This window comes from Epinephelus fuscoguttatus, linkage group LG3, assembly GCF_011397635.1.
Source record: "Epinephelus fuscoguttatus linkage group LG3, E.fuscoguttatus.final_Chr_v1".
Taxonomy (NCBI): Eukaryota; Metazoa; Chordata; class Actinopteri; order Perciformes; family Serranidae; genus Epinephelus; species Epinephelus fuscoguttatus.
The window spans coordinates 30,672,739-30,699,545 of NC_064754.1; the positions used below are offsets into that span (position 1 = coordinate 30,672,739).

A 26,807-nucleotide genomic window follows, 5' to 3' on the forward strand; every position below is an offset into this window, starting at 1 on the left:
TTTGCAATACATTACAATATTTATTCAAATAAGGCAAAAATAGCACCATGAAATTAAAAAAAAAATCTCATTTTAACCACACAGTTGTAACAGTAAATACTGCATTAGTAATGTGGACAGTGAAAGCACAGGAAGCATGTACAGAGTTTGGTTGACAGTCTGATACCTGGGTTGATATTACATGGACGACAGCCTGATGGTGTACTGTAAAAGTAAAGGATGTGTTGTTCTCATGTGCCTTCATGTCATTACTTTGTTAACTGTGGTTTATATATTTTGATCAAGGGAATTCAATTTGTTACAAAATTCAGCACACGCTTTTGAAACTGTGAACTACTCTACGTTTTATCGTGGTGACATGATGCTTGTGAAGACCAACTTTGGTCGTATTTCTTAACTTGTGGTCTTTTCCTCTTCCTACATGTCCCCTTAAATCTCTTTGACTTTCTAACAGGAACAGTCATTGCAGATGACAATCAGTCACAGGATCCTAATTGGTCATATTTGCATGAAGTCTCTCCCAAACCATACCATACCAGTTCACCCCCCCACCCTCCTCCCTCAGGCCCTCATTTTTCTATTTACTGGCATGTCATTGTCATTCAACCTCCTTCCCATGGCATGTTGAGGTGTGGTGAGGAGTTGTACAGTTGTTCTGTCCTTAAATCTGCATGTTCCTTAATTCACAGGAAGTTGTTGGAGATCTGACGCTGGTGGTCAAACAAGTCCTCCACCTCTGCACTGTAAGCATCACCTGATGAAAACAGACAAAGAAAACAAATAGAATTCATAGCAACAAATAGGGGAAGTATTGAGATGTAAAAATGCATGTGCACTGAAAAAGTCTCCACACTCTACCTGCATGGCATCCGAACATATAAACTCGTGCTCCGTCGTACTTGCATCTGCAGCGCATCACGTTGTTCTGGAAATCAGACTCAGCCATGTCTAAGGAAGGGTTGACCTCCACCTGTAAAAGGAAATAGACGAGAGACAAGATGGACAGGATTTCAGACAGGATTTATTAAAGGACGACTTTTAACAATATGCAAAACCTACAAAGTATAATAAGTATGTTAGGTATATATTTCAACTTTGTAAATAGCCTATGTAATGATAGGTGTCCTGTCCTCCCTATTTCCCTCCTTATTGCAACAGTTGCACAAAAAAGGCTGACTCGTCTCCACAGCTCTTTGCAACTGAACCACTTGCAAAGGCAGTTATAACATCCCAGCTTGTAAAGCCCAGCTCAGACCAAAGATTTGTGACCAGACGAAACCGTTTTAGAACGTTACAGAGAAAAGTTGCAATGGTGTGAACTAGCCGTCTGAGCTCGACTTAAGCCAGCTGATGGTGTCACCTGCAACTTTTGCAGCTGGTCAAATAACCTGTGGCTGGTTTTAGAATGTAAATCACATTATCTGTTTCAAGCCAATCAGCTTGTAGTGAAGTCCGCTGGTCAAGCCAAAATAACTGCAGATGGCATGTTTGCTTGCTATGGCAGGTGCTCTGCCCACGCCAAGCTCTCTCATTCCGTCCTTATGTGTTCCGGTGTCGGATGTATTTTAGAAGCTACAAATTATATTCAGCCACAAAATAAGCCAGAAAAGCTGCAATCAGAATGGAAACACAGAGAGTTGTTGCATAGAGATGATACACCGTCTCATCTAGTTGCATTGGCTGGCTGGTTTTTAGAACATTGCAGAACAGCATATTGCAAGTAGTTGCACATTTCAACTCATCGCAGATCTTTGGTCTGAACTGGGCTTAACAGATGCACACATGAGTTGTATTTCCCTGTATGCAGATGATATTATATTATATTTGTTTAAAGTCTCTGTAAGCATACACGTATGGATTTTTAAAACATGTCTATAATTAATGGATCAAAATCCAAGCAAATGCCTCTTAATACTGCAGCCCCAACACTGAACCCTACCTATCATCATAAATAGATTCTAATTCTGCCTAATCGTGGAGGGACTGTTTAATAAAATAAAAGAAACAAGTGAGAAAGCAACACTTCACGTCAGACAGTAGGAAACAACTGGTCTTCCACAAGTTCAACTGAGAAGCCACAGGATTATTGTTCTCTCCTTTTCTATAAGGCTCATGATGTATAAATTAGGGGTTCAAGTGATGCATGACATCACTTTCCACTGTTATCTCCATGCAGTTAAAAAAAAGGGCTAGAGATGCAGATGACAGTTTTGGGTTTGGATTTAAGTCGCAGCCTATCATTAGGCTGTAGCCATGGTTGGTTGCCATGGTTTGTTGTTTTCCACCCTGTCTGCCTGCCTGCAGTATATAAGAAAAGCACACAAATGTATTTTCCCGATGCACACATCAAACAGATAACCTGACCACATACTCAACAAAGCAACCCCGTTTCATTTTTTAAAGTACAGTATAAATTTTGTGGTGCCAATTATATTTACAGGCAAAGATCTGAGATGTAAAATATTCATAATTATGATTCTTTTTCATTAAATTCTCAACCAAATTTGGTGTTGAGAGCTTCATATATTTTTTAATATTGCATGTAGAGTGCAGCCAATAATTTCAGCACATATTTTATAGTCCCAGTGTAAAAGGCCATATTTACTGGGTGGCAGCTGATGCCCTTTTAAAAGCTCTTGTAATAATGTGAAACAAAGGGCCCGCAGCCTGTTTTACAGTACAATGAAAGGTCGTCACTGTCATGTAAAAAGACTGTGAGGTTGTGCAGCTGATTTTCAAATGACGGAGCAATCAGGAGCAATCAAGCTGAGGTGGACGTGACTCATCGGTCTAAATGTATAGTCCTAAAAAAGGCCGCCACCCTGCGATTCTTGGTAAAGACTCAGAGAAACACCCAGCTGCATGAAAGACGAGTGAGCATCTGCGCCCTCCCTCCGTCTCTCACTTCTTACACAAATTTATGAGCAGCTCAACTACTGTTCAACCGCAGTCACGGCCACAAAGTGCCGCTGGGTCACGTCGTCGTGGCAACAGTGGATCTTTGCTTTATGACATGCGTGTGGTTTTATCTCTCAAGACGTGGCTCGTCGCATGCGTATGGACGGACCAGCCCTGCATGCAATTTACACACGTGCAAAAACAAGTCACACGTAAACATCTTGATTTTATGTAAACACTCCGAAAATAATGACAAACTGTAAACATCATCACTTTGCTGCCACTGAGCTGCCATGAAAAAATAGAACAAATGACAGAGAGGGAGGACAGATGAGTAGGTCACCACAGCAGATTGGATGTCTAGAAATGGACGAGACATGTAACAAAGTCTGCTTTCAAACACAAAACTCTCTCTGCAGAAATGTAAAGTGCTGACAGAGCTGTTCCACTGCCAATAAGCACTGAGAGGGTGGACTAATAGCAGGTCTACTTTCTATATAAATCCAGACTAAATTCACTTTCCTTAAATATGCACACACCCTTAAAACTACATGCATACTGTACACCTGAATGGTACACCAGCCAAGAGCCATTTAGCCCAAATTATAGTCTTTTAACTTTTATCTCATGTGCCCCTTCAGATGTTGAAACTCTGTTGAAACTTTTTTTTTTTTTTGCTTTCACGCCCGATCTAAGAGGTTGTGTAAGCTACTTAGATGATGCGATTTCACCATGAAGATTGAAGGTAGATTATTTTTTTCTTTGCACTCTTATTGGACTAACAGTTTCGCAATTAACTCTACAGACAGCTGCGCACACCGCAATAAGTGATATTAAGATTTAGAAGATGCTTTCTTTTTCCTAACCTGGAAGATGTATTCACCAGGCCGTATGTCTGTGATGTCGATCCACTGGCAGTCAATATCGTGGCGGTAGGTGTCCCAGCACCCAACTGAGATGCCCTGCTGACCCATGTTATAGCAGGCGTATCGCTTATGGATACCTGGTAGAGAAAAAAAGTTGTAAACAAATGAGGAGGCATAAAAAGAGACAACTGTAAAGTGTAAATCGTCTTCGCTGTCAGTCACTGTGGATTTGGATTTCTACCGCCAGCCTGAAATTATAACAAAATGATTTAAAAACCAAATCTTTTTTTGGAGACTTTCAAATGAATAGAAAGGATCTAAGCTGCGTAAAGCTGTCTGGGCTCTGTGAAGCCAAGATCAATTTAGGCTTGGCCCCTGATCTTACAGTCTGACTTTGAACGCTCATTATGGGATTTCAGCTTTGCACTTTTATGTATTCTTGATTGTTTGTCACGAACTCTGCTCTCGTTTCCAGATGTTTAACTCAGGAAGCAGATTTATGTGACATTAATCTGTAATCATGTCTTACCATCAGGGCAGTAGGTGTCCTCCAGACAGAAGCTGGCCTTGTGACCTTCTGCCACCTTGGTCCCGTTGAACGTCAGCAGGTCGTAGTGGGTAAACACCTCAATGCTGTGGTAGTGCCTGGGAATTGGATCAGGATGACATGATTAATGTGTGAAGGAAGAAAAGGAAGACAGAGACAGATCTCCATTTAATTTACTGCGTTTTTTGTGCACACCTACATCACCCTGTGAAAAAAAAACCCTGAGGTTCATCTGAAATATAGCAGCCATAAATCCTGCTATATTGTTGCAAAGGCATCAATCAGATCACAGGCAACAATTGTTAAAAAAAACAACAACACAAGTAGGCAGATAGATATCAGTTTGGTGGCACTCTTTCTCTCATTACAGAGCCATTCCCAGAACAGACTGTACCAGAAGTCAGACCATGTGTTTGCTGGTTGAGGAGGCAGTGATTGGGTTGTGGCTGGGAGAGACACCGAGCTGTGCCTCTCGTTTTGGGACATGAAACCACAACCGCGGAGATAAGAAGCCAGGGTGCTCTGAGTGCAGTCATGGCTCTGACTGTAACAACTGGGTGACCAGTGAGGAGGATGTTTATTGCAAACATCATTTTGGAGGATAAAAGATTGTGTTTATTGAGCTAAATAACAGACTTTTATATGTGTTGGGTTATTTATAGTCCAGCACTGTGATGCAATTTCATTCGCCAAATCTTACAGGCCCATTCATCTTTTGCCGCAGTCAATAAGTTTTCTGACTTCTGCTAGCACCAGTGTTCTTTCTTAAGTGCTTCTTTTTTCTCGTGCCACTTCATTATGGTGCCCAGTCCTGTGCCACGGAGGTTATGAAGCTTTTTATTTCCAACCAAACCCTGCAGCAGCTAAAGTCACCACATAGTTACTCCCTATCTGGCTGAGGGCGTAAAATGAGCAGCTGTTGGTTAAAATGAAAACCTGAAATCTCCTCTGAGTGACACAATGGCTTGGAGAAAACACTGTCAATGTCTCCTCCCCTCCAGACTTACCTGTGACACTGGTGCCATGTCCAGCTTTCTCTGCTGGCTCGGGGTCGGAAGTCAGCACGGCCCAGGTTCATAATACGGGAGGAGAAGCGGAGCAGGCGGCGATGTCCATAGGGCCAGTTCATCCTTGCGGCAGAGGAGGACAGGCAGTTCTCTTCATTAGCGCAGGTGAGCAGGTGGAGGGGTCGGTCCTCCAGGTAGGCCGTCTCCTGAACGAGCTGAGCATCCAGGACGAGGTCAGGAGCAGCTGCAGGGACAGAGGGTCAGAGTTTAATTATGAGAGAACTCTATTGATTTATAATTGCATTTCCATTGGAATTGCGAGTCATGATGGACTATTAAAGAGGTTTCTTTTTACTCCACTAGACCCCCCAAAAGTCCTCCAGAATTTGAAGCCTATTTTCCTAGTGGCCAAACAGTGGAATTACAACTTCTGGGTTCATCGTGTAATGCTATTGGGCCCAAAAAGACTTTCTATGGACTTACATTGGGAAAAAGAAATCTGTAAATGATTGGATAAGTTTTTAATAGCGTCACAGCCCATATGAGATTTGGTCTATTTGATCCGATAACATTTGGAAAGTCTCGAAGAATTCTATTTCCATTAAAGTTAGAGGAGAGCTAAACTGAAAGTTAATCACTCGGCTGGCAAAAGTCTCTAGTTTTCCTGCTCTATGGACCAAATGATGTGGAAAATCCAGGTAACTTTACACACAGGAGGTCAACCTTTTTTGGCTTCATGTGCCACGGAGCAACTTTCATAGAGATGAGCCCACCTCCCAATCTGTATCCAGTTCTCTTTATACATCCATGAATTCTTCTTCTTTGTCCAAACCTGTCACCTACATCACCCACAATGCAACCCAACTACCGACAGTTTAGTCAAAAGCTGTTTTCTCATATGAACTCCTGACAATATCCAGAGAGCCAAGTCTGGACATTTCAGGAGATTGTCCATGTCAGACGCAGTCTAACAGTCTCAGGCTAGTATTGGTACCCGGGGAGAGCGTCCAGGAGCAGGGTATGAGGCCGAAACCACACTGCAGAAATCGCAGTGTTTTGTTTACATAGCCACAAACAACCAAGTCTCTTCCTGTTCCTAGAATTTGTCTGATGTCTGCATCGGTCCTTACTGACAGAAATTCCAGAATCTTTTCTTCTCTCCAGTTAGACATTTCTATTGGTGTCCTCATGTAAATGACCCTTCTTCTTCAACCTCGGATGTTTCTGTTCTTATGGTTTTGTGCGCACGTGGGAGAAAATTGCCTTCAGGGCTTTCTGCCATAACGCCCTTTCTGGCAGTAATCCATTCATTGTAACACAAACTAGGGATGATTGAGTACAGAAGTATCTGCATCTGTATTTGTATCTGTTCAGCCAAATAAAAGATCTGCGTCCATATCTGTACTTAAAATGGGTGGGGTATATACTGTATGTGGGTGTGGTCTAACAAAAACTTGTTATTTTAAGCCTGAAATTGATATGGGTTGATCAGAAGTTGCTATATTCATTATTTATCAGAAAACTATTTACAGAACAATCTCAGGGTTCAGCTTCAGATCATTTTTTATCACAAGTGTAAGATATTTTCCTTCATCATGAGTATGAATACTGATGCATTTTACTCTGATTATACTTGTAAAAAAAAATGCATGAAAACAATACATTATTATACAAGATACTTGTTTCATCCGAGTACTTGGGCCCATGCCCTGAAAGCAACTCCACTCCAACTCCACTGGACATTATATGGGCTTTGTATTAGGGAGCTGGCAAGATACAGTCTGTTTAAGGTCTGGTCCAGCAGATTTGGACATTTACCTCCTCACATACAGCTCCTCTATATGTTGGGAAGAGTTCAGGGTTGCAGTGCATGTGTGAAAGTGGCTATAGATACAAATGTGTTATGCTAACAACAACTAATGTAGCCTCAAGCAGAGACGAGGAGCTGGCTACAGAGGTCTGGTAAGCTCACTTTTTTCTTACTTCACACCTCAAGATTTTGTTTCATTTTCAGACTTGCAGTTGCTGACTCAAGTGACATCACTGGAGGCGATTAATCAAACTTCACGCAGTTCCTTCTAAAGCCACAAAAAGCTTGTTGCGACTTTTTTCCATAGAGCAGCAGTGTTCCCCGAGGCACTGATGTGTGAAATCTGTGCAGTTCCCCTTTAACAAACATTACACAACAAATACAAATGTGTCCGTGTGTGTTTGCTGGGTTTGGACTCACTTTCTACACATGTGACTCCTGCAGCCCTGCCCTCTCCTCCTCTGGGACAGTAGACATTTGTGTTTCTGCGACACTGCTGGATGGACATCTCAGTGCCGATGCAGTGAGTTCCGCTCAGAACCACCTCCCCAGCATCTGCAGAGCCAGGCCAGTACCAGGTCTCCTGCACAGAGACACAAGAAGGGAACAAATTCACACACAATCATAAGTTTGTTCAGCTGTGTTAAACGCTTATGGAATAATGACAATAAGACGTGAAAAATGTCCAAGCTGAAGGCAAACTCCGCTATAAAGAAAGAAAAGCCATTTTTTATAGGAACTATCAGTGCACATTATCACATTTTCCACTCTTTTTCACAATTTTAAAACTGCCTGTTAAATGTTCCCTGCAGCCCCCGTTTAAAACACACTCACGCTGCCCTTTCCATGCACAGTTCTATTTTCAGTCTGTTTGCTCTGTGAATTTCTCCCGATCTCTCTTCGCCTCACTTTCCCTCTTTTATTTTCGGTGCACTGGAAGTGGACGTTTGAGAAGCCTGTAATTACCTCAGGCCTCAGTAATAACACAGCACAGACACACAAACAGCAGGATGGAGAGAGAAAGAGGAGAGAAGGAACTATAGGAGCACACAGAACAAAAGCTCAGAGACCAAAGAGGAAAACACGAAGCGAAAACTTGCAAAAAAAGTTCTAATCTGTTGTTTACCTGATGAGCTCTTGATGCGAAGCCTAAGCCCAGTTGTCGACAGACCACCATGGCCTCGTTGATGCCCCAGTTCTCGCTGCAGACGGAACCCCAGCGCTTCACCCCTCTGACCTCCATCAGCACCTCCACACGTCCCTCTGAGGGCTCTCTGCCTCCTGCCAGACGCACCTGAAGGTTCAGGGAGGAGACAGTGTTTTCTTGTCAGTCACACTACTAAATACCTGTGTGTGTGTGTGTGTGTGTGTGTGTGTATGCGTGTGCTTGTGTGTTTCTCACCGTGGCCTGCACGCCAGTGTTGGGCACGTTGCAGCGTACAGCTACATCCTGGTTGTGTTTGCAGCTGTAAAGCGGCACCTGTCTGTAGACACACTCTGTAACCGACCTCTCCCTGCCTGTGCACTGCACACTGTTCATATGGATGGGGCCGGTACCTACAGAGAAAGGGCGTGGAGTTGATTGATTCACATGTGTCTTACAAACCATAGGCCACATGCAAAAAGACATGAACATGCACATGGTACTTAAAGGAACCTGATGGCTCTGCAGCCACAGATGTCCACAGAGAAGGATTAAAAGCCCAGACATGATCGGGACCTCTGATGTGGCTCTGAGCTCAGCCAGAGAGCTTTCTGTCTAAATTACTGTACACTCTGTGCAGCACCATGCACACCAGGGCCACGCTTTATAAACTAAAATAGTAACAAAAATGGCAAAATGGAGGAAAATCTTTGAACACATCAGTGTTGTTGTGTAGGTGTGTGAGGCTCAGGCTAAAGCCCTATAATTTGGCTTTAAATAGCTAATGATGTCATCAAGTCCAGCTTCAAGCTGCTCCCCTCTGACAGTGAGCCTTAATGTCGCTCCTATAATGCACAGAGTCATCTCCTATATGTTCACACAGCTCTGGTAAACTGGCCTGAGACTTTAAAAGCCACAGTGCTCCATTTTGACACTTAACCATGTTCATTATTTAGACATAACTGCAGTATAGCACCTACTTTAATAGAGCCCTAAAGTAACACTCAAATGAATTTCCATGAATTACTTCATTAAGTAAAGTAGAGAGAAGGAAATGCAGCCACCATTATGGGACATGCTATGTGCTCGTTTGGGCAGAAAGATAATGGGAGGAAATGAACGTGATTACAGAGTTACTGCAGAGGTGCGGCGAGAGAAAAAAAAGGACAATAACTGTGTGTGAAAGTGTGTGAAAGCAGGGTCTCTTTCCTAGGAAAATGTTTAACTCTATTATTGCTGGACAGTTTAGCGGCTGTGCTCTCATGCCCACAACAAAAGCAGTGCCAAAGTAATCACAGTCCTGCTCACTGCTGATTGCCTGACATCCTGATTTCAAAGCTGAGCTAACTTTTTCACATACAACAGGTTTATTTTGACAACAACACATGCCACTGTTTTTGTCGCTGGAACCTCCAAGCATAGTTTACACTCATATAATTGGTCATGGGTAGAGTTCCTCAACAATCAGCTCCTGCGATAGAAGTAGAAGTCAGGCTGTAAACATTTTCTCTGGGTTTATTTGTCTGCTCAGGCTCATGGTTCCTGGAGTGCTGCGTTTAGCAACAGACATTTAGGCTGAGAAGTGTTTAGTCTCCAGGATCGCTGAACTAAACTGATCATACTCAGAAGCATGGAGTACTCAGGCGCTGATTCAAAGTTTGTACTATTCAGCACATAGGTGGCTATCAGATCTGTACTCTATGATTTCCTGAATGAGGTTATCTGCTCACTTTAGGATAAAACTACAAATAAAGTTATAGTTTTGTTTAAACATACAAATGTTCCCCACCATGACCTCACCGGGCATGGTGAGTGAATGCATCACTGGAAAGCACCAGAAAGACTTCAGAGTGCACTTTATGTACACTATGTGTGTGGCTATGTTTATGTGTCCTATCTTACCCTGTCCCAGTTGAGCCTTGGTGAGCGCCTCTTTGGCTGTCCCAAAGCCCAGCTCCCTGCAGACCACGCTGGCCGCAGTGATGTCCCACAGGTGGTCACACACGGTGCCCCACTTGCCCTCCCTCAGCACCTCCACACGGCCCTCGCCGAGGCGGGACCCTGCCTTCAGACGCACGACAGGCTGGAGGAAAAAGGAAGAGTTTAGGTAAGAAATGGAGGAATGTGAAATGATTTGAAAATGTTATACTTGGCATTTGGATGCTCTGCGCTACATTCTCAGAGCAGTTAGACGGCTTCAGAAACCTTCTATCAGCATGATAATGATATTTGTAGATGTTATATATACATTCTACTATGATTTTTTTTTGTCTAAAATCATATTGTTCTAAAAGACATTTCTTATACGCTCTTGTTAAAAAAAATATATAAATGTTAATCTGAGATCCTTTGTGTTGACCTCCGTGGGCTGTTCCTTTTGCTAGGATAGTTAGCTTAGCTTATCTTAGCTTAGCTTAACACAGACAGAAGGGGGTCAGGGGACTGCTAGTTTGGATCTGTCTAAAGTCAGCATGGTTAAAAAGACCATGTAGAACTGCAATTTGTAGTTTTGTGCAGATTAAACAATCCAGATGTAATGCGTTCATTAGTGGTGCTGGCAGGCAGATTTTGTCACCTATGAACAGAGCCAAGCTCGCTAGTTCCCTCTGTTGAAGTAACCAGTTGCTGGTTGCTCAGCCCAGTCTCATAGAAATACATGAAATGGACGTTCAGTTCAGTTCAGTTCAGTTCAGTTCATTTCAGTTCATTTCAGTTCAGTTCAGTTCAGTTCAGTTCAATTCAATTCAATTCAATTCAATTCAATTCAATTCAGTTCAGTTCAATTCAATTCAATTCAATTCAATTCAATTCAATTCAATTCATTTCAATTCAATTCAGTTCAGTTCAGTTCAGTTCAGTTCAATTCAATTCATTGTTAAGAGGTTGTATCCATTTCAGGTATTTCTGTGAGACTATGTAGGATTGCTTCATAAGTACTGCACTGATATGAGAGTGATATCAATCTCATCTAACTCTGGAAGTAATTCTAGACCTGGCACATGTTATTACATTAATGTTAATTCGTAAAATTACTTTGGACAGAGCCATGCTAACGCTAGTTTCCTCCTCTGTGTTCTCCCTATGTTCCCAGGGTCCTATGTCTCTTGATGTAAACTTATAATGTGAGACTTCAAATAGCAGAAGCACAAAGACTTATGGATGTTTTAGATGCAGTTTGACTGGCAAAAATCAATTCAGCCACTGTGAAGATGTGAGGTAATAAGAAAACTGTCTTGCCTGCAAATTTGAGAGTAAAGGTTTCAAGGTAGGTTGGTGATTTCAACATATTGAACCACAGAAACATACTTTGAACATTTAGCCTAGGGAAAGACATTACTGAGGATATAAAACCCTTTGAAAAGTCTCTTCAGTGTGTCATATTAAGAGGATATTGAGCCAGGGAACATTAATTCACTCACCTTTCCTCCTGCTTCCAGTATTTATGCTAAGCTGAGCTAACTAACCTGGCTGTGGCATCATATTTAGTGAACCAACATGAGAGCGGTATTGATCTCAGCAAGAAAACCAATAAGTAATATGAAATATTAAACTCATCCTTTGATTTTAACACATTTGTTTCAACATCTTCCTGCACACTAACCGGCACGGCGGGTGGTGCAGGTGCTCTGCCATAGCGTGTGAACTGGGATCCAGGGACACAACGGACCACAGCGTGCATGCCGTCACGGCACGGTACATCACTCCTGGGGAGGGACAGCAGGACCTGACACTGCGACAGAGAGACCTCCGTGCCCTGACATTGCATCTTCTCCACCCAGTAGGCCTTCTTACCGATCTGTGTCCTCAGCCTGGGTGGGGAAAGAGGTGGAGGAGAAGTTTATTTGGGGTTTGCCACACTGCTCATAATCTCTGAAACACAAGTTAAATCCTTCAGAGAGCAGATGTTGACTTTACCTTGCGGATGGATCGGCCAACTTGGAGTCCCACAGTTTCCTGAAAGAATAAGTACATCACACTCCGGAGTTACAACTGTGCATCTTTACATCGTGTAGCCTAAACAACCAGCTGCCCTACACACACAATCCACTCTTTTGTCCACTCACATCTTTCCTCCTCAATCATCCTCTCTCCTCCTCTCAACATCCCTACTCTTCCATTCTGTCCATCAAACCTTAAATAAACAAACTGAAAGCTATGTAGGAGACACAACATGCTGGGAAGGGCGTGTGTGTCTTTGGATAAACATAGTCCTCATGTAGGAGACGGGGAGATTTACAATAACGGATCACATAACTCCCTCTTTCTTCCTTTCTTTCCTCTCAAACCACCACCTTCTTGTCATAACTTTTTTTTTAGATCTTCCATTTCTACAGTCAGGCGTATTTCTGTTTCAGTGTTTGTCTATATGTCTACAGTGGATGTCTGGTTTGGGGCATCCATGTGGAAAAAAATCCTAAAAATATGAATAAGCCACTATACATTGATCCTCTTCCTTACTGAGGTCTGCCAACTCCAACAGGGTTCAGTAAACGGTGTCTAGCTTCATGGATATTACCTTAAACTAGAGTCAAACTGTAAAGGGAAACACACACACACACACACACACACACACCATGCTTAAACCTAAAAAGTGAAGAAGAAAAAAAGCGAGAATTCAATAAAAAGAATGATTCACCAACCAGGCAGAGTCTGGGAAGTGTCCCTCTGTGACACACTCTTTCTCTCTCTCTCTCTCTCTCTCACACACACACACACTAGAGCTGACCACTTGCATCGACCAGCGCGACCACAGACAGGTGCAGCATGACTGACGCCCTTCATGAATGTGCCTGAATTAAATGAGTCACAACACCAAGTATAGACAGGAGCAGAGTTTACTGTACAACCAGATTCATGATGCAATTAAATATTTGGCAACCTAAAACGGGACATGTTTCCTCTCCAGGAGAACCCCAGTATCCTGGTAATCCACAGGTTGTCATACACAGTAGTACCAACGTTAGATGAGAAATGTGTTTGAGGCTGGAGGGGCCCACAATAGAAACCCTGAGCCAGACAAACTGCTGTATGGAAAAAAAATATCTGGCTCTTTAGCTGGTAAATGCTCCACTGTGTGTGTTCACCAGCTAGTCACTAACTTTATCTGTTGTTTGGTACAGAGGATTTATCAGAGCAGGTCTCTGCTGCTGGAAATGGAGCTGACCAGAGTGGCGAGAGTGAACCTAAACAGTAAAGATGCTAAAACAGTCCGTAGTAGAGTGATAAGTCTCTGTGGGTTTGTTAGCAACCACTAGAAATGTAATAAAATATATATAAATAAATACATTTCAATCTAAGTATGTTTTATCATCAAAATACTACTTTCCCAAACGGTTCTAAAAACGTCTCACATGACCTGACGTAGGTTCCTGTATGATGATGTTGCTATGTTTGCCTAAAAGCCGCTTCTCAGAAATGTGGTGCAGAAATACGGAAAATTGTGCATTTACCCCATGACAACTATGCACACTGGGTGCAAATTATCTGCGATGCTGTGTTTCATTTCAGTGAGGAAAAAAAAATGTCTTCCTACATCCACTCCACCCAACAAAAACCTATCCAGGCAGAGAATGTTCTGAAAACAAACACCCATTGCTCAAAGTCCTGTTCCTCTAAAAAAATACACTCTCTCCGCAGTTACAAAGATACATAGTCTGCAACTACACCACTCAGTAATTTACCAACTACACTTTTTGGCTGCTCCAAACATCAAACCTCTGATCTGACAAACAATCACCCGTCCACGATGAAAGGGAGTAGCTTGTTCTTTTCAGGGGATCGAGCTGTCACTACCATCATAATATCACTGCTGCATGGAATGCTACAAAACAGTCGAAGCCAAGCAGGCATTGAGGTCCGTGACTATCACCTATTGGTCTAGGATGTGTTTCTTAGCCATTTGCTTCTGCGTGTTTGAGACCCTGTCCAACATATAACCTGTGCATATCACCTACACTATCATCATTGTATCCCAGCTGAGGCAGAAACCAACCTGATAAAACATTCCCCATTTTGACAACAAGCTAGCTTTGATCCAGAGGTATGACATCAGTTGGAACAAAGGATTTCATTGTTTAAACATATATTTTTGCAGGTGGAAATTGGACTTGGAAATCGAGAGCATGAATGGGGTAGTGGAAGAGCAGCAGTCCTTGCATTCTACAGAGCATGCTCTCAACATGCACAACAGCAAATTGGCAAGATGGCGCATGCTCTTAGTGTACTTAGTTTGACTCCTTGAATCCGAAGCCACCAAAATCTGGCACTTGGGCAGTGACTTGCGGCATCAGACACTGACATAAAAAGCTGCCCTTTAACATTGGCATGATATATGGCCAGTTGCCATCATAGTTTAACAGTGCTTGGCAGTGTCAGGGGGAAACGCGGTGGCACAAGAACAAAAGTTAGGGCGGCTAAAGTCTGAGTGGGGAGGACGCAAGTGGTGGCTAATGGGTCCAACAAACACCAACCTCCGCCCAGAAGAGAGGTATTCACATACGTAAGATTATGAAGCCAAACCCTGTTCTTTTTTCTGGACGTGGAAGGCCCATGACCAAACGTAGATATGTGACAAGGTCAGAGTGAGAATGTGTTGTTCTTCAAAGTAAAATTACAGTTTTTTGTCAAAGGAGTTGAAGTTGAGTTGAGTTGAAGGGAGCGATATAACAGCTTCAGTTCCTGTTAGAAAGGGCTGTCCGACAGGAAAGTTGAGTGGTGATAATATTCTAAATATAGCGTTCACTTTTACTGAGATTTGTTTATTTTAGGTGGTCCTTTCAGTTATTACAATAATCAGCGCTCTATACTTGACTGCTTTTTGCTTACGGCTGAGTGGAAGTTTCCGTTTGAAAAACTCAAAAAGACGGAGTCTTCCTTTAAGTCCAGATTTTCCTGAGGAAAATATTTAACTTTTACCCCAGACTTTCTAGTTTTCTAAACTTTCTTTGCTACTAAAATGCACATCAGATGAAACATTGCAGTAAGTATCTCTCTTTATTTGTTATTTGCTTTCGTTATTTCTGTTCTTTCTCCTTAACAGCCTCTATGTAGGAGGATAGATTTTTCTTCATGTTGATGAGAAGTGAGAGATCCTACGGCTTCTTCGTGCAATGTAAATAGGAATATGTATGAGTGAGCTGTGTGTGATGGTGTGTATTTGCTTGTGTGAATCTATCTGTGTGTGTCTGCACAGTTTAAAATGTTTCATAACTTGGTGGTAAATCAAAATGAGAGAGACAGACTGTAAGGGGGGTGTTAGTTCATGGCTCGGAGGAGAGGGTGACGGGGAGTGCTACCCATATAATTGCCTGCTCTGCTTGGCAGTGTCTGCTGTGCGGTCGAGCAGTAGCATGTTGGTTCACACACACCAGACATGGAAATATGCACGTACATATCAACTTTCCCTGCCTTGCCTCTGTAAAAACAAAAGGTCTGTAAAACCCAAGCGTCCTTACCCAACGTTACGACTGCATGCTGGGAAACAACAAGCGAGTGATGTAAGTCTCTGTGAACTGGGCAACTTTTATGGGCATCGTCTGACTTCACAGGACGAGGGAAAGCGGGTTGCCTTGGTTTTCACTCAGACACATTTTAGTTGTCCTACTGAGTGCTAAAAGCACGGTGGGTGTTGATCTTTGTCAGGTCAGAGACACAAGTTGGAGCAAGGAGATTTAAAAGAAGGGAGGTGAACCACAGCATTGAGCCTCAGGCACAACAAACAGGTTGTGACCGCAGCACTGCTGAATCCTTTTAACCAGGAGAAGACTGTCTTACTTCTCAGGATCTTCAGCCTTGATGCCAAGTTTTTTTTTATGCAACCCTGACCACACAATACCATAAGCCACACTGGGGAGAGGATCTGACTGTCAGGAAGGCAGAGATAACCTGTTATTATACTGCATGAATGCAAAGCTGCCTGACTGGAACAATCGGCTCAGCAGGTTACCACACTGGCTCCAGGACTGACTCTCAACAGTCCCTTCAACCTCCATGGAACAAAAACTCAACGGGGTCATAATGATGTACTTTCCATGAAATGTGGGTTTTAGCATAATTGCCACAAAGGCATAAAAAAAGCTGTAACTGAGGAGGGTAGAAGGAGCAGGGGGTTAAAGTAAATTAGAAGAAGTGAAGTTAGTGTCAGCCTCAAAGAGAGTGTGGACGTGATGAAACAAGGGAGCTGGAAAATGGCTTTAGTGCTCGCCTTTTGTAAGCACAGCAAAGTGGGGGAGTATTTAAAATGCTGTAAAAATGCACTGAGCAACTTAACAGGCCGAGACAAAGGCAGTCACACCAAAAAACAACAACCACCACGGCCAGAGAGGGAATAAGTGCTGACACAGCAAAGGGTGTGCAGCAGGTTCAGTCAAGAGAATATTCTAGTGGATCTCTCAGACCATAATTACAGCTGTTCCAGTGGACTCAAACCCCAGTGAAGAGCAGGCATGGACCACTGCCAACACAGTGGGTAGCACCGGGAAGATGTGATGTGACTGTTAACGTGTGTGCATCCATATAAACAAAAGTTTACAGCCACGCTAGCAGCTCTGTGAGGCTGCACTTGAGCACAGCAAAGCTTTGAATACAATTCTTTACCTCGGACATAAACCAAAGCATCGGACAAATTGAAATTTTGACCTGATATTAGCACAAGATGGAAAGTGAAAGTATAGTAAAAGTTACCACAATTCGTCATGAGGGGGGCATGGGTAGCGAGATATTGGAGTCTGAATCAAATGTGATGGACAGTAGCGTATCCTCACACGTATGTGATATCTAATGAATTAGTGCCCCATAAATGACGCTGTGACGTTAAGTACTTAATTAAAGTTTTGTACTTAAGGTAAAGATATGTACTCATGGAAAGTTATATACTTAACATAAAGATTCGTAGGTTATGTTAGGGCAAGTTAAGTAATGTAGGTTAGGTTAAGGAAAAAGTTTACAGGTCACAAAGAGCTTGCCCCAGTACCCACACTTCCCCTAGAAATACCCACTTGCACTTGGTTGTGCGTGTTCACATTTAGGCTAGTGGTGTCCCAAAACAGAATTGAGGTAGTGGAAGTGGTTTCCAACACTTAAAACCCGCCCTAGATTCCAAGGAAGCCCTGACCTACACTTTCAACGAAGTGGAAGATAAAATTTCCCAGAACACCTTGCAAAGTCAGCAACTTCTGCAAGTTTTGGAAAACAATTTGTTACTGTCCGATCAGAATATAGGCTATACAACCAACAGATGGTTGGACTAGCGTAAACTCATCAGCGACTCGGTTGAACACAGCGTCAAAATATTTAAACAAATTGACTTCCCCAAACAAAATCAATCATAACCAGAAGACGTCGTAGGCACCTCCTGTTTTCAGCATTTCTTCTCCATTGATTCATCAGATGGAGAAGAATAAACATAGCACACGCCACAACACAAGCGCTGGAGCTGGCATTTTCAAACTTGAATGACCACCGGTATCTTGCGTCGCTACTATGCTTGACGTATGCCTGCACGTTGGCCACGCCAATTTGCATGAAGTGGTGTCTCATTTCTAAGGGAAAGATTTCTACCCTAATATTTCTCACTTCCCTCATCAAGGATTATCTTGCAAACAAGGGCACTCAATACCAAGTGGAAGATTTAAGGGGTAGAAACGAGATTGGGCCAAACACTGGTGTCCTAGGGGAAAGTCCTGTGTCTGTTTGACCCATCCACCACCCCAACCTGTCTCCTTATACAGACTTTTGCTCTTTATATTACTTCCGTCTTTACTCCCATCAGCACATTGGTGACGTGATTGCAGCCTTCCAGATTATGTAGGTCATATACAAATTAGTAGCTCATGATTCCGTGTGTTATACACCAATGCTGGTGCATTACTTCTTGTTGGTATACATACAAATAGTGCTTAAGAACAGCCTGTGGACAGACTGTCCGACCAACATTGCCATCCCAGTGACTGCTGTTGCTAACTTAGGGTTTGGGAGTAATGAAATGCAAATAAATAAATAATGTATTTAAAATACAAAATATGAGTAACTGTGTTGTGGCACAGTTAAATAAGTGGTATTCCAAATACAGGCATTGTCTTTAAAAATAGATGACTTGTAGGGATTGCTTTATTTGTTTTTATTTTATTTGCTCTAACACCATGCCCAAACTGAATGGGATGTGAGTGAGAAACTGTTTGATAGTTTTTTATTGGAATGTCCTACCTGGCTGCGAACGACCCAGCAGTGCTTTTTGACCTAATTTTTTGTTGGACGCACTGTTTCTATTTATACCCGTTGCTCACTTTAGAAGCTTCGCAATAGACAAAGAATGGCTGATTGGTGAAGAAAAAGTAACCCAAAGTATTCAGAATATGTTCCTTAGTTTGAGTAATCTAATGGAATTTGTTATGAAGTACATTTTAGGGCTATATTCAGTAATCTGTAGTGTAATACATTTTAAAAGTATTACTAAGCACTGTGCTAACTGTATAAGATACATCACAATTTCTTTCTCTGGAAACTTTTTCAATAGGATAATCACCAACATAAATACCGGTTTCAAAACTACCAGATGCCAATAACACACCTCAATGCTTGTTAAAAAAACCCCTTTCTTCTCAGCTCAGATGTTTACTCTTGGACAAAAATGGCTGCTCCACTCGTCTCCCACGTAGCTGGGTGGAGGTTGACAAAAAACAAACAACACTCTGGCCTGGTCCAGTCTTTACACAAGCTGCTGGTCGGGTTGTTGGCACAGAAATAGGATGTTTCTCCAGACAACTCTGAGGTGTTTCTTCGATGTTGTTGTCCACATTAGCATGAGATTTCGACAGTTAGCATGGTGGACAACCAGCTAACCACCATCTTGGACTTGAAAGGTCTACTCGACCACATTGAAGCATCCATTCAAGTGGAATTCTGAAGTTTTCTCACAAAGGACATGGCTTTTAAGAAGCTTTAAGAGATAACACACTATGAGAGAGTGTTCTTTATTTCTAGGCTGTGGCCGTGGTGGTGAACAGGGCAGCTGAGGAAAAGCAGTCTGTATCCAGCTGCCGAGCAGAGCAGAGCAGGACACAAGGGGTAATTATTGGCGACATGGAGAGACAGATGGTGTAGGGCAGGCCAGCGGTCAGTACAGTCGTCCTGTTAGCCAAGCCATAAAAAGACCTCTGTGGGCAGACAGACGGACACACAGAGGGATGTGTTTGCGTGTGCGCAAGCGTGCATGAATATTTGCGTATTTATTTGTATGCGCACATGGACTTTGGACGTACTTTGTGTAAGGTTTCGTAGTGCGAAGAGGGTGGAGGCAGACATATATCAGTATGTGTGTGTGTGTAAGTGAGATATTGGGGGTTTTCTATGGTATGTGTGTAAGGGCTTTGAAGGTTTGCGTAGGTAGCCTACCAAAGTGGGTATTTATGGCTAAAGTTAGATGGATGAGCTGGATTTATAGACACAAAATCAGCATAACAGCCTGACATTAGTAGAGTAAATGATTTGTGTTTGGGGGACAATCAAAGACTTATGAAAACATACGACAAATAGTAACCAGTAGTCTGTTTTCTTTTCCTGCTATCTTTGTAACTCAATGGGTTTTCTGTCTATACGCTAAACTTAGTGCATTTATGCCTGTAGCAAAACAACACATAGCACAGTGTATTTTTAGCAGAGAGAACACTGTGTTTGTTTTGTTGGGATTCAAAAGCCACAGCTCCCATGCAACAACTAACAGACTACCAATGAACAAATCTTTGTTTTCTCGTTGATAAAAAGACAAAGTGTTCATCAAGTGTATCAGATACCCAGTTGTTTAAGCCTGCATTAAAGGAATATTTAACCCTCCTAATGACTGTGTCTGCGTCACTCTGCAGTTACAACATCAAAACACCAGTTGGTGGCGGGGTTTCTGTGAAGTGCTGTAAAGTTTAGTTTATTCAAAACACACATTAAACACACTTTAAACATGGCTTAATAGGAACAATTTCAAACACAAGTACACAAACTGGCTTCACTATAACTCGCAGCATTCACGGACAAAGCACTTGTCTTTATCTGGACACATTTTCCCCACAAATACAACATGCTAATGTTTTTAGCACAATCCTGTGGCACTTTACATTGTATAACTTAGCCTAGCAGCTAGCCTACTTTTCCTCTACTGATATAAATCCAGGGACAGCAGCAACATCTAACAAATGAAACATCACAAAATTCGACTCTATTACGACTCACAAGGTTCACTGTGTCTTATTTTTAACACATTTTCCAAACAAATACAACATGCTTATGTTATTAGCACAAGCCTTTGGCATTTTACATTGTATAAATTAGTGTAGCAATGAGGGGAGATTTCCTCTGCCCATATGAAGTTAGGATAAATCACACACAAGACTTAAAATGCTATTTTGGAGGCTATATCATCATCACAATTTATTGTTTCTTATCTGTGAAATTAAAGTATATAAAAGCTTTGTTTCCACTGAGGGAAAGCTTACAAAAATAGACAGGAAGTCTGCCTCACCGTGACATGTCGTTACATTTCTGAGGAGGTGCATGGCATAGAGTACGGCATAGGCTCTACATCAATATAGAGCCTATGCCGTACATATGGTGTCAATCCGATGCAGACGTATAAATACCGCTTAAATCAATTGCTCAAGTTGAATTTGCTTAAGTTGAATTTGTGAAGAAAATTTTGTTTTTCTCTCATGCCTCCACAGTGAACGAAGAATCCAAAAATAGAGAAAATTCTTGTTGAATTTTAGTTTTAGGAGTCCATTTTAACAGCCAGACCATATTAAAATATCAGTTTACAAAGTCTCACACAACTCATGCAGTGTAATCCAAGTCTCATTTATCCAGGCCAAATGCTCAGCACTACCCAAACACATGCATTTTGCGCAGCGTAGGAGCGCTGCTCATCTGTGCTTGAGACTATTTTTGCAAGAGTGTTTAAACTGTAAGGTTTTAGTGAAAACACGTGTTTGGGAAGTACTGAGCATATGGCTGGATAAATGAGCCTTAAATTATACTGTACGAGTTGTGTGAGAGCTTGTAAACAGACGTTTTCATATAGTTTTGCTGTTGTTAAATGTAGACCCTTATGACTTCAATTGATCAAGAATTTTCTGTGTTTTGGATTCCTCGTTTAATGTGAAGGCACGCGAGAAAAACAGGTTTGTTCACTAATTTAGCGTATTTAGCATAAGGGTGAGTAATTGACATACAAATGGTAATTTGGCGGGGAAGTATTCCTTTAGAAGATTATACTTTGTCCAGCCGAAACAAGCTGCGATTACAACACTGACATATCATCACCTTTACAGTTAGCATGTTGAAAGCGTAGCAAACAGTTGCCTATATTTACATCTGGCAAATACAGCACAACATTATGATTTGATTTGGACTCATGTGTCTGCTCACCTGATGAATCCCAGGCAAATATTCATCAATGGTTTGGTCTCCACCAACTCCTGAAGAAAATATCTGTCTTTTTTAGCGGCTAAATGCTTCACTGTGTTCATCAGCTAGCTGCTAACTGTATCCGCTTGGTGGTGGAGAGACAGCAGTGCAGTTGTTTTTAGAGCTGAAAAATATTGGTAGAGACATGATTGCCTCACCAGCTGATCAGAGGAGAGTCCTCAGACTTTAAGAAATGCCACTTTGCTTTAGAAAGTGCTGCCGCACACAGTTTTCACTGGGGGCATCTTAATTATATGAGATTAGAAACTATGTAAGGAAGGTTTCATGTAAGGACACACTCCATGATGATGATGATGATAATCTTGTAGTCTAGATCTGACATTAATAACATACTCTCAAGGACTATTTTAAAGGTCTGTGTAGAGGCCCACTCAGCCAATGGGGCAGACAGGCCTGGCGGACAGCCGGCCTCGGCTAATGCCACAGTGGACGTTGTGCCAAGTGTGGTTGTACTAATGACAGCAGCTGTGGTTAATCTCTACTACAGGGGGGATGGTACAGTAATGGGGCCGCCTAATCCGTAAAGGGATGTGTAGTCCACTGCACTTTTCCATCCCTTTCAGAACCACACACACACACACACACACACACACACACACACACACACACACACACACACACACACACACACGTCTTCCTTCTTCGCCATCATTTCCACTCTCGCACACTCACCTGTAGGCGTTTTGGTCAAACGCCTCTGCAGCAGGGAATCCTAACATGCCACAGACGACACGGCTGCTGCTGAGGTCCCAACCATGGCTGCACACATGACGCCACCTCCCAGCATGCCTCACCTCCAGCACGCCTTCCGTCACCAGACCGCCATGGTTGCCGGACAGTACAGGCCGTAGACGAGCTTCCTCTAAGTGAACCCTTTCAGAACCCTGCAATTTTTTTTTTTAAAGATGATTAATTATAGAGTATGGGAGTGCTTTATCCTAAGTAAAGACTGGCACGGGACAAAAATGGATCTTTGTCACGCACACATTAATGAACATGACGTCATCTTTGCTCAAACAACACTTTGTTTAGCTAAATATCTCCAGACAGCACACTATCATCACGCTCTTTAATCATCCACATTACATAGGCAGCAGGAAGGAAACTAACAGAAAACACAGAGTTTGGCTGATGTGTCAGGATACGTGTCATGGTAAAGAAAGTTGTGAACCCTGCAAGTTGAAAAGAAAGGAAGCCAAACACAAGTGATAGATGTCTTTCAGCTTCCTTTGGTCTGAGTTTCTTGCATGTTTTAAGAGAGGGACTGTTGAGCCTCTGGTGGTTGGGTCCTAAACTTAAGGCTACATAAGAGCTGGATCTGGAGAAGGCCTGGTTTTAGGTTTGTCTCTAATTATACATGTCCTCTGGCCTGTGTCTCCGCAAATGACAGCTGTGTATAGGAGTCTGAATAAAACTATGGGCTACTTCTTTAGTGTGTACTAGAAGTTGTGTACGTGTATACATGTGTTTTTTTTTGTTACCTGTGTGTAGTGCGCATCAGTCTCCAGTCCCACGTTTGGATAAACAGGGTCTGGTTCGACATGATTCCCACTGAGCTGCTGATGCCGGTCATTCCTCCGCTCAGGCTGCCTGTTTGTCTGTCCCTCAGCCTCTCGTCTTACTGCTTGTGGAGTGGACCTCACTGTCTCCAGTCTCTGCCTGTAGGATGCACCATTTGCCAGACGCGAAGGGAGCTGGTGCCCCTGTGGCAGAGCCGGGCTCACCTGTGGGCTCGGTCTGGTACTACCTCGATTCCGTCTTAAGATCTGGATCTCGTGGCCATTTTCCTGTGGGGAGATGTTGTTGCGACGGGAAGAAGTCGGGTTGCGATGAAGGGCAATCTCATGGCCTCTTGCAGAAGATGAAGTAATGTGGGCTGGGGGCGATGGTGGTGGGTTTCTCTGTCTTGGCTGGCTTGGCTGGCGCCTGGATGATGGAGGAGGCTCCTCCAGGGGGACAGCGGGGGAGCCTGGTCTCCTTTCTTGGCTGCAAATGACCCCCAGGTCCTCAGCATGGGTGCAGTCATTGATTCCCCAGCCATTTGAGTGACAATTTGCAATAGAGGACTCTGTGCCCGTGCAGTGCACATTATCCAACCAGATCAAACCTAACAGCAAGAAAGGGTGGTAAGTTATTGAATCAAAAGAAATGAAAACTTTAGTAGCAAGCTATTCCAAACTAAACGATTGGGCATACCATGACCCTCGCCGAACTTGGCACTGTGCGCCCAGGTCAAGCCACCTTGAAAGCCCAGCTGTCGGCACACCACATTGGCCAGGTTAAGATCTACGTTATCGTCACACACTGTGCCCCACACGCCATTGTAGCGCACCTCCACACGTCCCTCGTTTGCACCGCGCCGGTCTCTACCTGCTAGACGTACAAGCACTTCCTGGGCAGACAGCGGAGGGGAGTAGAGGAAAAGCAGGAGGAGGAGTGTGGACAGGGAGCTGAGGCACAGCATCCTAGGGAACAAAAAATGCACAGTGGAGAATGAAGAAAGAGCTGATGGGCATTGAACAGAAATGATGTGACATTAGATAAAGAGAGGGGAAAACAGAGAAGAGATATGTAAAGCAGGAGCCCCTAAATACATTATGCACGTGTTGCCACAAAAATCCAAAAAATCACGCAAAGCCATAGAACTCACATTCCATATTCTGACAAAACATATAATTTGAAACTTCTCCTCTAACCCTAATGGGACATTCCACAGTAAAAATGAAAGATTGATAGATGTTTTTATCCTTTAAAATAATCAGAGACTTTAAAGGACAGTCAGGGAACTTGAGAAACACTGTGAAAGACGGAGTCCTCAGTCTGAACCAGTCAGGGTAAAGGGAGTAATAACCCAAGCTAAAAGTAGCCTCTCCATCCAGCCAACGGAAACTTTGGCTTTCCGCAAACCCTCAAGCTTAGCTGCATGCATTTAGCCAACAGACACAAAAGCAAATAAACACTGTCGTAAAAATGTTCTCACACATAAATAAAGCAGCAGGTTGGCGACTGTGAGAGACGTTTTGGTTAATGAGCAATGATTAATTCATCCTTGGACCACCCCTTTAAAAAAGTTTTCTTCTAATACAGAGGAAGAAACTGGAGAGATAAGGAACAAGAGGAGAGGAGATCTGGAAGATGAGAGAGACACCTTATTGTGTCAGGGCTCAGTCAAATTCTGCTTTCCATAAGCCTACATACAACAGTACAAACAAATATGTGTTAAAAAAAAATAAGTCAGACTCATGGGGGCTAAAATTGAGGTTGTTAAAGAGGGGTGAGTTCAGACAGCTGCAGGGATGGAATCTTGAATGATGGAGGGAAAATGGACAGAGGCAAAATGTGAGATAAATTGTGATGTGAAGACAAAAATGCCAAAGTCAAACTCACCTGTCTGTTGATCTCAGCCTGGAGTCACAAGGAGAAAGAAGGGAGAGAGCACTGGAGGAAAGGAAGGCAGTGAGTTTGGTCCTGCTGTCTCTCTATTCTCCTCTTTTCCCTCCCTCTTTCTTTTTCTGTCACTCCCTCAGATCTGCCACTTTATCCATCCCTCCCATTTTCTCCATTTATGCAACTGTTTTTTTCTCCTTTTCATCTGGTCACATTTGTCCTTCCCATCACTCAACGTCCATCAAAGAAAACCTGACCATGGAAATCAATGAAAACACAGGAAAAACCAAACACAATCAATGAGCTTTATTTTTCAGCTTTTCCCAACATCAAATCAGACTACCAACATTTAGGTTGTTATAATTTGACTTGCCAACACTTGTTATTATATATAGTGAGTTGCTACTCTGCAAACCAGCTTTTTCTTACCGTGTGGTCACATGGTCAGTGCACACAGGACACGTGAGCTCAACTTATAAAAGAGCAGGGTTTCATAAGGATTTTTCTCTCCTTATATCACACACATGCCGGTGCCAGTCCATTTATACTTGCTTTATTGTTTGTGTATTAAATGTTCTGTATCAAAGTCTTACCCAATTCTCAGGCTCATTTCACGCAAAAAAAAAAAAGTTAAACAAAAAAAGAAAAAAAAAATCAGTTTGCCCTCTGATGTTTGAAAGGGTTAAAGGGCGTGCATTTTTTATCCCACACAATGGTAAAATCATATGCACAAATACACAAACTCTCTCTCTCTCTCTCTCTCTCTCTCTCTCTCTCTCTCTCTCTCTCTCTCTCTCACTCTCACACACTCACACACACACACACACACACACACACACACACACAGTGCTGGCACCATCCCATGCCCACAGTTAGTGGTGTCATGAAATAAATACTATGTGCTGTGCAGTAAGAATGGAGCTGCCTGTCTTAACTCTTTCACTTTTCATAAAGTTCAGTTTCATAACCTCCTCAGTCGTGGCACCTCCTCACATGGAGGAAGCTCTCTCTAAGAATAGAGACAGACTGTTACTCAATGAGAAAAAGAGAAGATATACCTAAAGATGAGGCTACAGTAGTTTAACACTTAATGAACTGAACCTAAAACTGAACATGTGATAAAAACAGAAATCCACATCAGTTTATCTAATTTAGAAACGGCAGAAATGTCTTTTATTCAAATGTACTTTTTTGGTGTTTTAGCACCACAAGCTGAGTGCCATCTAGTTCCATTAAAGTGAAGAGAAGGCAGACATCTCCAAGGCTGATATCTCCAACACTCAGCAACTCACAACAAAATAATCTAGACTGATAAATAGCACTAAAGGCAAAAGGGAAAAAATATGTATTTTTGATTTTGAGGTGAATGGCCCTTTAAAAGTCAAGAAGCTCCTTTTGATGATGCAGGGCTGTGTGTTCATATCACTCTTGCTGGAATACTATATTATTAATCTTTACTTTCCTCAGTACCACGTAGCTTTGAGTGCAGCGCAGCAGATAAACAGGAGTAGATGGCTGGGTCTTAAAACTCATTTCACATACATATCAATATCTGCGCCTCAGAGGCAGCAACTAACTGGAACATCTTAACATGTGTGATTTTACCACTTTATCTCACATGTATCTATCTTATATGTATTTTTACACTAAATTTGTATGCTTCTTTTGTGAAGTAAGA

At 42.5% G+C, this 26,807-nt stretch overlaps 1 protein-coding gene across 1 annotated transcript; it reads right to left on the bottom strand.

The window, feature by feature from the left end:
- LOC125885569 (lysyl oxidase homolog 4-like) lies at positions 1-25,180 on the bottom strand. Its single transcript, XM_049571217.1, has 15 exons — positions 25,130-25,180; positions 23,939-24,207; positions 23,224-23,849; positions 22,415-22,626; positions 12,188-12,226; positions 11,874-12,081; positions 10,175-10,355; positions 8,531-8,685; positions 8,255-8,422; positions 7,549-7,711; positions 5,319-5,562; positions 4,294-4,409; positions 3,765-3,901; positions 859-970; positions 1-754 (listed from the first exon to the last, which is right to left on the bottom strand). Exons 2-15 carry the CDS (start codon positions 24,204-24,206, stop codon positions 684-686), a joined length of 2,700 nt encoding a protein of 899 aa, XP_049427174.1. The 5' UTR covers position 24,207; positions 25,130-25,180; the 3' UTR covers positions 1-683.
- Between the last annotated feature and the right edge of the window lie 1,627 nt (positions 25,181-26,807).

Bases quoted from the DNA above. Each gene is read 5' to 3' on its own strand.
- LOC125885569 (XM_049571217.1), bottom strand. From the start codon at position 24,206: ATGCTGTGCCTCAGCTCCCTGTCCACACTCCTCCTCCTGCTTTTCCTC. The intron at 22,627-23,223 runs GTAACAAAAAAA...AAAAAATTGCAG, and splicing joins CTGATGCGCACTACACACAG to GGTTCTGAAAGGGTTCACTT. The intron at 8,423-8,530 runs GTGAGAAACACA...CTGAACCTTCAG, and splicing joins ACACTGGCGTGCAGGCCACG to GTGCGTCTGGCAGGAGGCAG.